The sequence below is a fragment of the Prinia subflava genome, chromosome 7 (genome assembly GCF_021018805.1).
Source record: "Prinia subflava isolate CZ2003 ecotype Zambia chromosome 7, Cam_Psub_1.2, whole genome shotgun sequence".
Classification (NCBI taxonomy): domain Eukaryota; kingdom Metazoa; phylum Chordata; class Aves; order Passeriformes; family Cisticolidae; genus Prinia; species Prinia subflava.
In genome coordinates, this window is record NC_086253.1 from 36,357,825 (window position 1) to 36,372,691 (window position 14,867).

The window sequence follows — 14,867 nt, forward strand, 5'->3', positions numbered from 1 at the left end:
GTAGAGTGTTACTTTGATAGCAATGTGCATTCTTTTAAAACGTTTAATCACAGTGTAACTGGAACACAGGATTTGTACTCAGTTTTATTTAGGGCTCTGAATGGGCTGTTACTTCTCTTCGAAGACGGCTCCAGAATGTCATTGATAGGAAGGCTACAAATAATTACGGCGCTCTTTGGATGGCTGTTTCTAACACGGCTAAATCTTTTCTTCTGCAGGCAAAAATAGCTGCATACTGTCTTAAGTGAAGCTGCCAACACTACTCAACAAGTCGCTGATTAGGATTCACAAAAATTTTCTTGGATGATTTCTTTGTGTGAGTTTTACCGAACTTCACCCCTTGGCTCCCGAGCCAAGTTAAATGAGCCGGGCGCTTTGCTTTTTCCTCGCGGCTGGGACCTGCCCTGAGCTTCATCCCCCGAAGCTCGGGGCTGGACGAGCCCAGCTCTGAGGCACCGGGCGCGTTCGCCTCCCCCTCCCGGCAGGGCCGCGGCGCGCCCCGGGCGGCCTCTTGCCCGCGGTGCGGGGCGACCGCTCCCCGGGGCGCCAGCGGCCGGCGGCGCCGCCGCGGCAGCGGCGGCTGGAGGAGGAGGCAGAGGCGGCGGCGGAGGAGGAGGAAGGCGGCCGCCGGCCCCTCTCGGCGCGCAGAGGCGCAGGCAGAGGGCGCTTTCGCCATGCGCGGCCGCCGCCGCTGCCGCGCAGCCCCAGGCGCCGCGCAGCCCCCGGCCGCGCCACCGCTGACAGGCGTCCGCACAGCCGGCGGAGCGGGACCCCCGCACCGAGCCCCCGGCCCGGCCCGCGCCAAGGGGTCTGCCCGGGAGCGAGCGGGCGCTCGGTCCCGCTCTGCTGCTCCCTGGCTCTCTCTCTCCTTCCCTTCCTTTCCCTCCTCCTCCTCCTCCTCCTCCTCTCTGCGTTTTCCACCTCCCCTGCTCCTGAGTGAGCGCAGCCTCGGATGTCCGGTTTCCTGGTGGGTTTTTTACCTGGCAAACTCTGGATAACTTTGGTGAGAATTTGCAAAGCGGCTGGGAAAGTTGGGAACTCCCCTGCAGGCGCCTAGGATCTGCTGCTACCGCATCTTCTCCATCCCACGGATTTTACTGCCTTGGATATTGTGAGGGGAGGGAGGGGGGAGAGGACAGCGAGAGAAGCGGGGGAGAGGAAAAGGAGCCTCATAATTTCGGCTGCATTCCTCCGAGTGCCCCGCGGCCGCGCTCCGCGCCCGCTCTGCCATCCCTGCACCATGCACTTGCTGGAGGTGCTCTCCCTGAGCTGCTGCCTGGCTGCCGGCTCCGTGCTCCTGGGACCCCGGCAGCCGGCCGCTGCCGCCGCCTACGAGTCCGGCCAGGGCTACTACGAGGAGGAGCCCGACGCGGGGGAGGCAAAGGTGAGCCCGTGCCCCCGCTGTAGATGCCAGCTCGCTCCTCTGGGCATGCGGCTGCGAGTCCCTTCGAACGGACAGCTTGGGAATTGCACCAAGGAAAAGATGTGGGAGAAGCCTTTTGAAGTGGGGGGTTCCTTAAAAGTGTGAGGAAGGAATTTTTTTAGAAGTGTCTGAGTTTTCGGGGTTGCTGGAGGGTAGGCTGCACGAGAGACACCTGCGTTTACAGAGAGACGCGAAACACCTGATGAGCAGCGGCAGCCCCCGGGCTGCGCTCCTGCCGTGGAGCGGGCACTGCCCGGCGGGAGCGGTCCGGCCCCGGCTCCGCCGTGGCAGCGGCCCTGGGGCTGCGGCTGGTGCCGGCCCTGGCAGCCCGGGCGGCCCCGCAGGCGCCTCCGAGCGGGGTCCTGCGCGGGGAGCGCCGAGGGAGGGCGGGCTGAGAACCGCTCAGGGGAGCGGCTGGGCACGGGAGGCGTGGGAGGACGATGACAACAAACCCCTAGACTTTCCATTTGTTGAAAAGTCTCTTGGAGTTACTGACGGTTTGCGCGAGCTGCTGCTGCGTGACAGAGTTGATGGGAGGTGTAAGGTGACACTCCAGTCTGAAAACCTTAGTTCTGCCCAGACGCATGGTGAACGTTGGCCTGAAATTCTCAGATTCCAGACACAAATACTTAAAATTCTCGGTTAATTTTTGTTTGCATATTAAGTTTCGTAATATAAAACTCAAGTACCTTTGGTACTTGCGGTTATGCAGTTCCTGGTATGCTGATGCCAAAAAAAAAAAAAAAAAAAAAAAAAAAAAAAAAAAAAAAAAAAAAAGCATAGTATGTGGTTGTATAAGCGTGTGGCATTGTTAGGAACACCTTTGATGTCTGTCTTACCCTCATCTCATTGTTTTGAAGATTTCTGACATACTTATTGAAAGCAATCATGACTTAGCTCATTCATTATTCATTTCAGTACGGGTCAGAGAGGGAGTTGTGTGGATTACAATTTAAACTAATATTCTGAATTTTTTTCTCCCCCTATGCTGTTTGCTTTACTGATTAAAAGTTTGTGAGATTTTACTGTAACTATGTGGGAAGTAAAGTTTTGATAGTATGCATTAGCTGCACTTCAGGTATGCAAACTGTTGTAGACCGTACATTGTACACAGAAGTCATTCTTTCATACTTTTCAAATAGTAATCTGCATGGAAAAGTTTACTGATTATACTATAGTCTCTCTTAAAATATTTTAACTACAGCTGAATGCCTAATATGGCAATATCCTGAGTGCTAATATGCTACCAGTGATCATATTGCTTAAAAGTCTGTAAAGTGTTTTTCATACTTAAGTATTTAAAAGTAGGAACACAAAATCAATTCAGCTAGCCACTCTTAGCACTTGGACTATTTATAAAAATTAAAAAGAAAAAAAAAGTCAAAACTTAGTGGAGGGTAAAAATACCTCAACTCCTTCCAACCCATGACTGTAGGTCAGTTATTTACTGGGTGAAACTGGCATTTGAGTTGTAAAGCCTCAGAATAGCTTATGCTGGAAAGGTAGAAAGAATCTAAACTGGAGCACAGCACATTTTGTGTACTTAGACTGCTGAGGTAGAACAGCTGATAGTGAAGGTACTCTCCTCAGTGATGCTTTCTGTTCCCGTGCAGATGGTGTGGAAAGTTACTCTGTTTCGTGAAAAAACCTCAACGTCTTTGGGAGCTGCCACTGTAGTGCATTGTGTATAAGTGCAAGTGCTCCCTGGAAAAAGAGGAACTGTGAACAAACCAAAGGAAGGAAAGGTCAAGAGACCAGGGAGTGGGATAGCATGTGTTAAGTGATTACATTAATAGGAAAACGTTTTTGTGCCTGACTACTGCTGAGTAGTAACTAGGGAGAGATTCTGGGTCCAAGCAGACTTAGTTACCTTGGAAGTCTTAAGTTGTGAGTTTGTTGCTTTTGCTGGAACTGTTTCAGTGAGTGAGTACTGCACATATTTGTTTCTATGATGAATATCTTAATTATAAAAGGATTAAATAAGTAAACTGCAAATAATTGTTTCAAAGAAAAGATGATTGCGTTGTCAATATAAAGTCATCTGCTTGAACTTCATTACCTTCAAAGGAGTTTATAAGTGTTATGCTTTTACTTCCCATCAAGATGCCATGCTGCTGCGTGTTAAACTGAGCCTAAGTGCGGGTCATGCAGGCTTTTGGGTCAGCTCTTTATACAATATATTTATTTCTCTCTCTCCACTCCTATTTTAAGAGCTTTACCTTTAGAAAACATTTCAAAAAGTGTGAATGAAGTTGAGGCTCCTGTAACATATGAGGAAAAGCTGGCCAGAAAATAGGGGTATTGTGTTTTTTAAGCAGATAATTTTCATGTATTAAACTTGTCTAGAGATATGCACCAACTTGGAAGTGTTACAGATATAAATAGTAGTAATTCTTCTTACACAGCTCTTGCAAGGGCATGTTCTGCAGCAAGTGGGCACTGATAAGCTTGTGCAACACTGCCTCATCCCTCTCCACTACTATCCCCCACCCGTACTTTTTTTTTTCTTTTTTTTTTTTTTTTTTTCTTCCAGCCTAAGGGTAGAGTTCGTTATTTAACAAGCCTTCAGAAACCAGATTAATACTTCCCAGCTGAACTGCCCGCTCAGTGGGACGGGAATGAGCCCTGCCCGTAAATCACCTCTTGCGGATTTCCTGCAGCCCAGGGGGTTGTCCCGACGAGCTGACCCCCTGGCAGCCGCACCCCGCCCCTCCCGGCGGGGCAGGAGGGCGGGCGGCCCCGGCCCCTCTCTCCGCCTGGGTGGCTTGTTGCGGGCGGCAGCCTGGTGCTTCAGTTGCCTCTCTGCTCCAGGCAGGCCCGGGGGATCAGCCCTCCTGCCCCAGGTTGCACGCCGTATGGCAGGGACCCGCCGCCCCGCAGGGATGCTCGGAGCAGCTGCAGCAAGGGGAGGGTGAGCTGTTTGCCACACCGGTGGCTTGAAACTTTAGCTCCTTCTGCTGTCTTTGATTGTTTTAATAAGTCTCATAATATATTTGGTCTCTGGCTTTTGTTCTTTAGGTAATTTTGAATAGGGAACATGGAATGAGTATTCGCTGTCCACCTGGGAGCGTATTATTTAAAAGAAATAAATAATTACTTTTTTTTGTTTGTTGGAAGTTTAAAAATGAACTGAAGGAACTATGTGGGCATTCTGTGCAGGAATTAAACTTCTTAGGTTATTGAAATGAAGGTGTAGCAGTAGCATGTACCTAGACTTCATTAATGGCAATGAGGTAACAATAGCTTATTATGGTAACAATACCTGGAATGAAACCACACAGTTGGCAGAGTTTGCCATAGCTACACAATCATTTTGTTGCATAGTCTTTAGAATTATGTGATTATGCAAAAGCCATAGTGGTCGATTGTCCCATGTAGTTTGAAAAGGTTTAAAACTATATTTATGCAAACATTCTTAGTTTTGTAGTAGAATGGCAATAGCAAATGAAAATGTATTTGCCTCTTCTAAAGTGCATCCCTGAAAATTTCATTGGGACTCTCTACACAGACAGCAATAAAGTACAGAATAGTTTGTGCTGTGATTCTGTGATTTGGGTTTTTTTGCAATGTACATACATGCACTTGCTTGAGCTTCATTTTTCTTGGATGCTACCTGAGATACACGTTTTTAATTTTGTTACTATAAAGTTATTCCAAATCCGACCTAGTCATACAGTGCTGCTCGTCGACAGCTAACAGAGTATAAATACTGTTAGTTAGTGGGAATGTGAGGAAAAGCAGCGTGCCAGTTTCTAGGGATTCCTGCTGTCACTGTATTTCCATGGCCATAATCTCACGCCCATCAATTTTATGGTCACCTGTAAGTTTATCAAATGCCTTACTCTGTGTTCCATGCTCATGTGAGAGATGGGGCTGTCTTGTCTGTTCTGAAAACAAGCACACACCTCACTCTTCATACCTAAGCAGTGCTAGATTGAGCATGTAGGGAGAATGTTATTTTTCCCTGCTGCTGCTGTTTAGTCTGCTTTCTTGTGTGTATGTGTGTAGCCACTCTCTTTTCAGACACATGAACACAAAAAGATGCTGTTTTTTTAGAAGCGTTATTTGTAGCAGATGCCACAGGATGAACACTGGTAGCAATTATTTTACAGACTAAGCAATGCTTCTGCAAACATAGATATTAAACTTTGATCTAGCCTTTTGTGTGAGTAAAGTACAGTACTAAGCTCAAAGAGCTTACTGCACTTTCTAGTTCTTGGAGTGCATTCCTGGGTGTCTAGTGTAAGCATGCTGGTGTGCCTGGGAGGGACTTCAGCTGTTTGTCAGCAGCAATCCCATGCATTTATGAAGGTTATAAAAAAAATGTGGAGGTCATTTTAACTGCGGTGTTTAATGGCATTCAGAAGCATCCCATCAAAAGTATTATTTTTATGCTCACTTAGGTTGTGTGTATTCAAAGTCTTGCCTGTTTTTCAAGGGTGTGTATCCACTTATTTTAGTAAAAATAAACCAGGACTTAGACTTCAGACTGTTGTAGCTGAGGGGGATGGTAATAATATTCTTCCATTGATACCCTGCATCCAGGATAGAAAGTCTGTTGAGAGCCTTGTGTGCAGCTGCTGCTTTTTTGAATGTGGTCAGTGATTCATTAAAAAATCCTTGGAAAAAAAGGGAATCCAATTAAAGTCACACTGGTTTCCTATCAAATGTAATATCCTGTTTAATGTAAAAAAAATATGTTACAGCTGTTTGTAGAATGTGATATGAAAGAGCTTGCAACTTTCAAGGGACAATCTTGCTTGGAATATCTAAGACTGAGTTCTTAAGGAGTTTTGTTTAGTAAAGTACTGAATTTTGCCTTGTGAGTAGGACAGGTATGATTGTTTTCCTTATGTATGGTAAATGTATATTACTGTTTAAATTTCACTTGGTTCTATTCAGAGTGATAATATAATACCAAATTCCCCTTCATGTAAATGTGTATCTACTTCAAAGACACTAATGGCTGCATAAATTGTGCCAGAATTTTAATTTAAATGTTGGATTCTATTATTTTTTATTATTTATTTATTATGGGAGCATGGACAATTGTTTGTTGAATTTGTCAACTTGTTTGTCTTGTTTTGTATTTATCTGTCTGCAGAAGTTCTTTTGGTGACAATATTTGTGTTGCTCTCCCTCTTTGATGCATTTCAGACTTTAGTTAGGAAATAGCTACACTGTAGGTCATTTATTCTTCTATTCTTCCATTGTAATCATCATAAGTTAATCCCTTTAGCTCTGTAATAGTTTGTTGGTTTTTCTTTTGACATTTCCTGATTTGTCTAAGATAGCTATAATTCCTTACAAGTATTTAGAGACTGCAGTTGCCAGTGGAAGGAATAGATACTCTAGTAGGAAGCTCCTTTTTAGCAAAGTAACCAAGAGAAATGGTGTTCTTTGTGGTAGGAGGAAAAACATGGGGGAAAACCTCTGATAAGAAGAAGGAAAAAAATAATAGTAGTTGCTGTATTTTGACTGTATTACAATCTTTACTGAGTGTAGATGAGCGTGGAATCATTCTTCATGTCATTATTAAGGCCATACATCATCTGCAGCTAACTTTTGGGATCTTGATTATGGTTAACTTCAATGAAAAATGATTGCTTGGGGAAGTTAATGACATTAGTTACCTGACACTGCTGTCACCCTAAACTCTGTATTACTTCATACTGTTCACATAATGACTTTGCCTACTAGTGACAGCTTTCTGATAGCTTGACCATGAGAATGCGGCTTAAAAACTGTTGAAGGCGTTTAATATCTTTTCCTTACTGAACTGAGCAGGACTTTTATACTGGACGAGGGAAAATTCTGGCAAAGGACTGGACAGTTCTTGGAAGACGATGCCAGAAGGCTGCTGGGGAGAAAATGACACATATATTTCTGGTGTCAAGTGTGACATCACCTGTGTTACTTCTCCTACCTTCTTGTGGCAGCACTGAGAAATAAGTAATTCCAGGAATCATGAAGAACAAAATCCTTTACACTGTTATTCTTTGACTTTCCTTACTCAATAGTTGTGTTCTGTTGAAAAAGAGAGAAGAGAGGAATTAAGGGAAGGGATAGCTTCTGAGAACAGGTGCAACAATTGGGTATTTCTTAATATTTTTCCCCAAGGATAACCCAGACTAACTCCCCCAACACCCCACAAGAATGTGTGGAAACTTCTAATATTTCTAAAGATTTTTAGAAACAGTAGATACCCTGCTCTCCTGTGTATTAAGCGTTATTGTGGCCTCACCCTGAGTTCTGTGTGCAGTTCTGAGCCCTAGAATTCAAGAAGGATGTGAAGGTCCTTGGATGCAGCCAGAGGAGGGCAACAAAGTTGGTGACACGACTGAAAGGAATGTCCTATGAAGAGCAGCTGAGGACTCTGTCCATCTAGCTTGGAGAGGAGTCTGAGGGGTGACCTCACTGCTCTCAGCTTTCTGGAGAGAGGAAGTTGAGAGAGAGGTGCTGATCCCTTCTCCCTCAGGTGCAGTGGTTGGATGCATGGGAATGGTTAAATCTGCACCAGTGGGAGTTTAGACTGGACATAAGGAAGCATTGCTTTACTAGGAGGATGATCAAACACTGGAACAATCTTCTTGAGCCTGTCAGTATTTTGGAGGCATTTGAACAATGCCTGTAAAAACATTCTCTATCTTTTGGTCAGTCCTGAAGTGGTCAGGCAGCTGGACTGGATGATTGGTGAAGGTGTCTTCCAACTGAAATATTATATTCTGTTTGAGATTGTTTAAAAAGAAGCAAAACTACTGTTGTTGTCCTTCAACTTACTTCAACTGCCAAATTCAGCTGGCCAAATGCATTTGTGGTGAACTGCTCCAGCTGTCCAGAATGTATTTGTGGCATCAGTACAATATTTAGAGCCAAGAGAAAAATTGGCCAAGTGAAGCTGTACACCTTATCTGCTCTTGACCTACTCATGTTTGTGTAGACAATTAAATGTTTGGAGGGCTAGTTAGTTTGTTTCATGGGTATATTTGTTTCAGAGGGGGAGAGAGAAAGTTAGAGCTGGTGGGTAAACTCTCCAGTTTGCTTAAGCTAAAGTCTCTTTGGTTTTCTTTGTTCCCTAAGGAAAAAAAAAAAGGCTATTTTTGTCTCAAGCATTGGAAGTAATTCTGAAATGGTTTTGGTGGGGTTTTTTTGGTGGTGTTTGTTTGTTTGTTTTGGGGTTTGTTTCTTAAGTTTTGTTAATAATCTATTTTCTTTTAAAATGTTACCTTTGGAGCCCTGTGAATTTACCAGTCTTGGCCTGCCATTCCTCTTGACTAACAACTGTGAGGTGTTACATGCTATGCGACAGCTTTGTGACTGCAGTGAGTTGGAGACTATGGGGATACCATAATAGTAGGTTTCACTGGAATTCAAAGACAGTGCTTGTATTTTGTACTGCTAAAAGGATAATTCTTTGTTTGGTGTGCTGCTGAGGAGAGAATCTGCTGAACTGCACAGTCACTGTTACTTAGAATACACTACTCCTGTTTCTTCTTAAAAATAAGGAACTTCAGTCATTCCAGTTCTACCTATTTGTGACTACCCACAGATGGACTTGACAGGAACATAATTTGCCTGCAAAAGTAATAATATCAAGAGTCTTGGTGGAAATAATTGTGTAATTTTTATAGAATTGCTGCTTATGTTTAGATCAGCAGTGCAATTAACTGTGAAAGGAAAATACAAAATAAACTTGCAAGATGATGTCTTATTGATATTCGTCCCTTTCCTAGGGGCAGATGTTTCCAAATTAAAACAGAGCTTAGGACTTCCTCTTCACCCCACCCACTCTCCAGCACATCTTGCATAATGGGCAAAGTGCTGCTGCAGTACAAATACAATAATTTACTTTATTTAATTTGACCTAATAAATGTCAAAATATTCATGTTATGCATTCAGTATGCCTTTGTCACAAGGATATTTTTTTAGTTCTACTTCCTTTAATTCATTAGTACTGAAATATTCTGTGATTTGGAGGAAATGAGACAGTCTTCTTAATAAGCAGGCTTGCACAGTAGATTTGGTAAGTATGGAGAATTTTTTTTTCAAGGAAGGACAATTACTTTGACTTCCCAATTAGATGTTTTTCTGGCTGATTAGAGAAGGGCAAAATGTTGGTTCCTTTAAAAACACCAAGAATCTTGTTGTGCAGCCCACCAGAAACAGCATTCAGGAGAATATAGTTAGCTGCTAAAAGTCCCACTGATGTGAGGCCCAATACAGTTGGTATTTGCATGTCTCCTTTGTAAAGTTTAGTGTAATCTAAACTGCCAGACAACGGAAGAGGCTCAAAATCAAATTCTCCGAGTCTCCTCACTTACTGGAGTATCAGTGATGCTGTTTGTGCTTTCTGCCTTGTGTTCCCAGGCGCACCCTGAGGTATGAGAACTTTTTTGAACCCGTGGTTTAGAGTGCTCTGGGCTGCTTTTGTGGCTCAGCAGAGCCCAGCAGGTGGGCAGCTCTTGACTACCTCAGTGCCATTTGTTTCAGCTGCCAGGAATGCCACCTTAATAGCACTGGACACGTGAGAATGTCCCCTCTTGGGAGGGGTTCAGTGTTTGTGTGCTGAGGGAGGTAGTTTAAATTAACAGCTGGACTCAGACTGAGATCAGGCCACCTTAGAGTGGCAAATTGTTTGGTAAAGGGCTACCTACAGTTATGGTTCTCTCCAAGATTGTGCTGCTCAAGTCAGATGAAGGGCAGCCTGTACAACTAAAAGTTGTGAAGCGTTTTGTGTAAAATCACTTTTATTTTTCTTATCCAAGAAGAGCTGCTGATTTCTCTCTGATTATCGGTTATGAAAATTGTGAAGTCCTTTAAGATTAATGATTTTGTTATTTCTCCATGTGGCTGGGCCAGCAGGTGATCAAATCACTAAAACACATAAAGAAGTAAAAATCTGTAGAGGAGCTCTGAAGTCCTTTCCTTTTTGAAATGTCTGTGGATGGTCTGTAAAGCAGTAAAAGCACAATGAACCATGAATTTGGAACAGGAAGTTGGTGAAGGAGCAGAGAAGAATTTTCAGAGGCCAGGGCCATGCTTCAAAGGAAGGGAAAATTAGGCTGTTCTATTGCATCAGGTAGAACTAAAGATATAGGCAAACTCTAAATTGAACAGTCACTACTAATCTGGATTAACAGCATAAAAAGGCTCTTTGTAGTAATGAAACTCTTGGAATATTTTAGCTAGCAGTTTCAGAAAATTAATGAAATTTTCAAATCCTCATCTCCATATGACAGATGGATGATCTCTGTATTTACTTTGAGCTTGTAAGTTGCTGCCTTACTCCATGATTAGTTGGCTTATCCTCTATATATGGACTATTGAAGTCACATAAGAGTAGAAGAATATCTGTAGCTGGTCAGACAAAATGCCTGATCAGCCGTGTATGCCATTCTCAACAATCTGGTTGGAGAGCCCATGCTGCATAGCCACTGAGTGTGCACACCGTGTCCCACTGATGTGGCAGAGGATGATTGGAGAGTGATGTTTGAAACCTAACACACAGTACATGATGAGAAATGATCTGTCACGTCTTCCCCCTGACACACCCTTCTCCCCAGTTCCTTCCCAGGTTGAAGGCTGCCCTTTAGCCATGGCCATGTCTATTTCTGCAAGTAGACAGTACCCAATGAGTCCTGCCCCAAAAAGGTTTTTTTTACTCTTCATGTCAGCTGCCCTGATTGATTCACCTGTAGGGAGCTTGTTGCTCAACATACAGCTGATTTGTCCTCGAACCACCTCATGGAAATGGCTTGGGAGATTTCTATTCCAGTTTGTTCCTTCACCTTTGCATCCCACAGACCACATTCAGGAGAAATATCTGGTGTGTCAGTGTGTACCTGCTGCTCACTCCTTGGCCAGCTGGGGACTTTGGTTAGAAAATCCATCAGCAGGTATTAGCAGGATCCCCAGACTCATCATGTTTGTGAAAGGGCAACCATGGCAACATGCACCTGGCTAAGGGCACTCTTCTGGTCTTCCAGTACCTCTTAGTTTCTTTGGCTGGCCTTCTTTTCTTTTTATTTTATGGCCTTACCATCCAAGACCTTGCCAAATTGCAGGATCTAGCTGACAACCTCCTTCTGAGCAAAGAAATGGAAAGTGTCACTACATGCTGACAGGCTGTTGGCAGCAGCTTGTGAACTTACTTGTCTTAAATGGTGGTGTGTATGTGTGTTATTTCGATTTCTTTAACAGCTTTCAGTTGAATTTTCTCCAGGTGCTCATTAAGCCCACAGAAGCTTTTCACATCAATGCTGTTCAACAAGTATGCCTTTAAGTGGATGTTCTGTTTACTATATATAATAGTAAATTTAAAAACAACTAAACAAGGGCTCAAGACAAGCAAGCACATTGGTTCTGACACCTGCTGATTACATATGAAACTTCCAGGGTCCCTCCTCTGGCCAAGACAGGGAGTAATTCTGACCATGCCACTTGTGGTTTTATTGAGTTCCCCTCTCCACCGTTCTTTTTCAGGCTAAAGATCTTTCACTTATGTAACCTGCTTTTTTGAAATGAAACTGTTCTTTACCTTTGATCACCTGAATTCATACTTTCCTAATGCTTTTTAAGACAGCAGAACAAGGAGAGGTGAGAGCCAAGAGTGCGCACGAGATTACATGTGTGAGACACAACAGATGTGTGCAGGGACACAATGACGTTTTGTTCTTTTTCCTAATAATTCCACATGTGTATTTGTTTTAAGTGTGTCTTGATATGCCAGTATTTTGTAACATGTCAGGCATGAGTATGATTAAAATGCCTCCTTTAAAGAACTACCCATATTTATACTGAAAAACAGGATGGGGGAAGGCATTTCATAGTTATTACTACTTCCTAAAAATTCACATAAAAGCTGTTCTTAGGGGCCTGTTTCAAGATGATGTATGATTATTTAAACTTTTGTGTTCATTATGCTTTTAATGTGTTTTTCTGCCTGCCACATGTGCGCAGTGAGAGATTTAATGGAACTAGCTATCTTTTGAGTTATAAACCATGAGCTATATATTTAATGTCCTTAATGATTTTTCTTTAAAAATGAGATGTGGTCTCAGTGTGATCTGTGAAATATGTCAGCAGTCTTCCAAAGGCTGTTTATGCCTGCTAACAATAAGATGTTACTGTCAGGCAAGATTTGTGAGGGCTTGGTTATGTGCACTAATTAGGTGCATATGATCAAGCAAATTTAAAACCTGCCCATGCTTGCAAATTTTTAGGTAAATGTCAAGCCTAGCCTTAAGCATAAGAATATAGGAGATACCCCACAGAGGCAAACTAATGGTTTGCCAAGGCAAGTGACCTTTGTCATGTCAGCAGCATGTGCTCTTCTGTTTAAGGAGAATATTTGGACTTAATAATTTTCTGTGGTTTCCTCCCCTCCTACTCACCTAACATCCACAGTTGTTGGATTGAGGATATTAGAAGACATGCCTCTGCCTCTTCACTATTTCTTTAAGGATATTTTCTCCATGGGTGTGGTCTGTTTTCATTCTGAAGATTCTATGAGCAGTTTGTAGATTCTCAGCTACATCATACCAGAATGGTGCTGGTTTGGGGGCAGTGGAGTTGCTTTGATTTGTTCATTTGCAATGTGTGTAAAGACTTATTCTAAAGTTAATAATGATTAATATTATTAACATTTATAATTTGAAACTTGTGTGTTACATTTAGCACTAGAGGGAAAAAAATAAAGGCATCTAATTTGAGGATCTGGGATATATGTCTTAAATTTTTGAAGACCAAACTAAAGAAGAAACATAAATGTGTCACTTAATTATTTCATTCTGTATTTCAATCAAATAGAAATTTCATTAGTCTTATATTTTGGCCAGTCAGAGTGACTGGGTGCATTGTCAGATTTCTCTCACCCTCTTGGTTAAGAGACTGATTTTATTTTCATCTTTAGACCTTTGTTACACAAGTGGTGTCTCTTTAGTTGCTGTCTGCTTGTGGCTTTGCCAGCTTGGGGAAGTATTTTCCCTGTAGGTCAGAATTAAAATCTATAGATCTTTTGAGGTGTTTATGGTGCCTGAAACCCTTATTATGGATTTATTTGTAGGAAATTCCATCTTCCAAATGCAATTTGATGAACAGTAGTGCAGTGCTGAGTACAGGGGCAATCCAAGAGACCCTTTCTTTCTCTTGATGCTCTACTCCATAGAAAAGGACAGGAACATTTGCAAGGTTATTTAGAGGAAGAAGGTGGAGTTGGGTCACAAATTTCCCTTAATTTTCTATTCCCATGTTCTAGGAGGTGGGAGACGATAAGGGAATTAAGAGAAGCCCTCCAGATAAAGATTATATAATGTGAGCTTTAGCAGACATTGAGTGTTACCCCCTTAGAAACATCTGTAGTCTTCTGAACAAGACTAAGTCATCAAGGGTTAGGGTTTGCTTTTTGTTTTTTTTTTTTTAATCCTTGAAGTGCTGGTTCCTTCTGAATTGTGGTATTGGGACATTTTTTCTTCTGCCTCGCTAGAAAATACCATGTTCTGCTTTATTTGAGGAATTTATGCATCTTGCCAAAGGTCCTATAGAAGCATGTTTGTTTAAATCCTTTTTGTTATAAGAGAGATATTATCTAACAAGTGATGTATTGAATAAAACTGAAGTTCTTCTGGATAATGACAACATTTTTAATTCTAAATATTTCTTCATATTTGTGCCAAGCTATTGATTTCTGTTATTGTTATGCATATTTTATTAGAGGTGTGAAAACAATTACAATTGTATTTACCTTTGATTTTGTTCTTTCCTTCCTCAAAACCCTTGGTACGTGCATTATCATAAAGCCCGTAACTTAGACTATTTAACGTATTCTTGTAAAGACTTAAATTTTTGTCGTAACTATATATATCTTTTTTACCTTCAAACTGCCTAATGAGGAAATTATTAAAAAAGCTTAATCTGAGCTAGAGTGCGTAGTGTTCATTAGCTAATTAGTTTAATCAGAATGGGAATTTTCGTTTCACTTTGAGTTAGGGCAGTATTGAAGAATTAAAAGTAAATGCAAAGTCTTACTAAGATGTGAAATTAATTGCTTATCTTACAAAACTTGCACTGATACCTCAGTAGCAATCTTAGTAGAAAAATAGAATTAATAAATGAAAGAAAAATGCAATTAATGATTTTTGTAATCATTAAAGTAACTCAATTTCACGCAGAACTACTCTAATCCACTGCTTACCAATTCTCCTATCTGCTTTCATAAAATCAAAATTAGTTTGCAAACAGCATCCTCGTACTCTGATACGCAAGTGCTTTAACTGGGCTGCAGCAATGGCTTCAAGATCTTCTAGGAGATTGAAAGAAAACAGAGAAGAAAAGCCCACAACCTCTCTGATTCTAGTCAGTAAAGATCTCAAGAGTGTGAGAAATTTCTAGCACCCTCTTTAAGGTCACTATATTTCATGCCAACTTTGACAGAGCTGTACTTTG

General features: G+C 42.1%; 1 protein-coding gene across 1 annotated transcript in view; it reads left to right on the forward strand.

Moving 5' to 3' along the window:
• Positions 1-712: 712 nt before the first annotated feature.
• VEGFC (vascular endothelial growth factor C) overlaps positions 713-14,867 on the forward strand; it is a 73,465-nt gene continuing 59,310 nt past the window's right edge. The window contains exon 1 of the mRNA XM_063402173.1: positions 713-1,384. Within this exon, the coding sequence (XP_063258243.1) occupies positions 1,241-1,384 (144 nt within the window). The 5' untranslated portion in view covers positions 713-1,240. The remainder of the gene's footprint in view (positions 1,385-14,867) is intronic.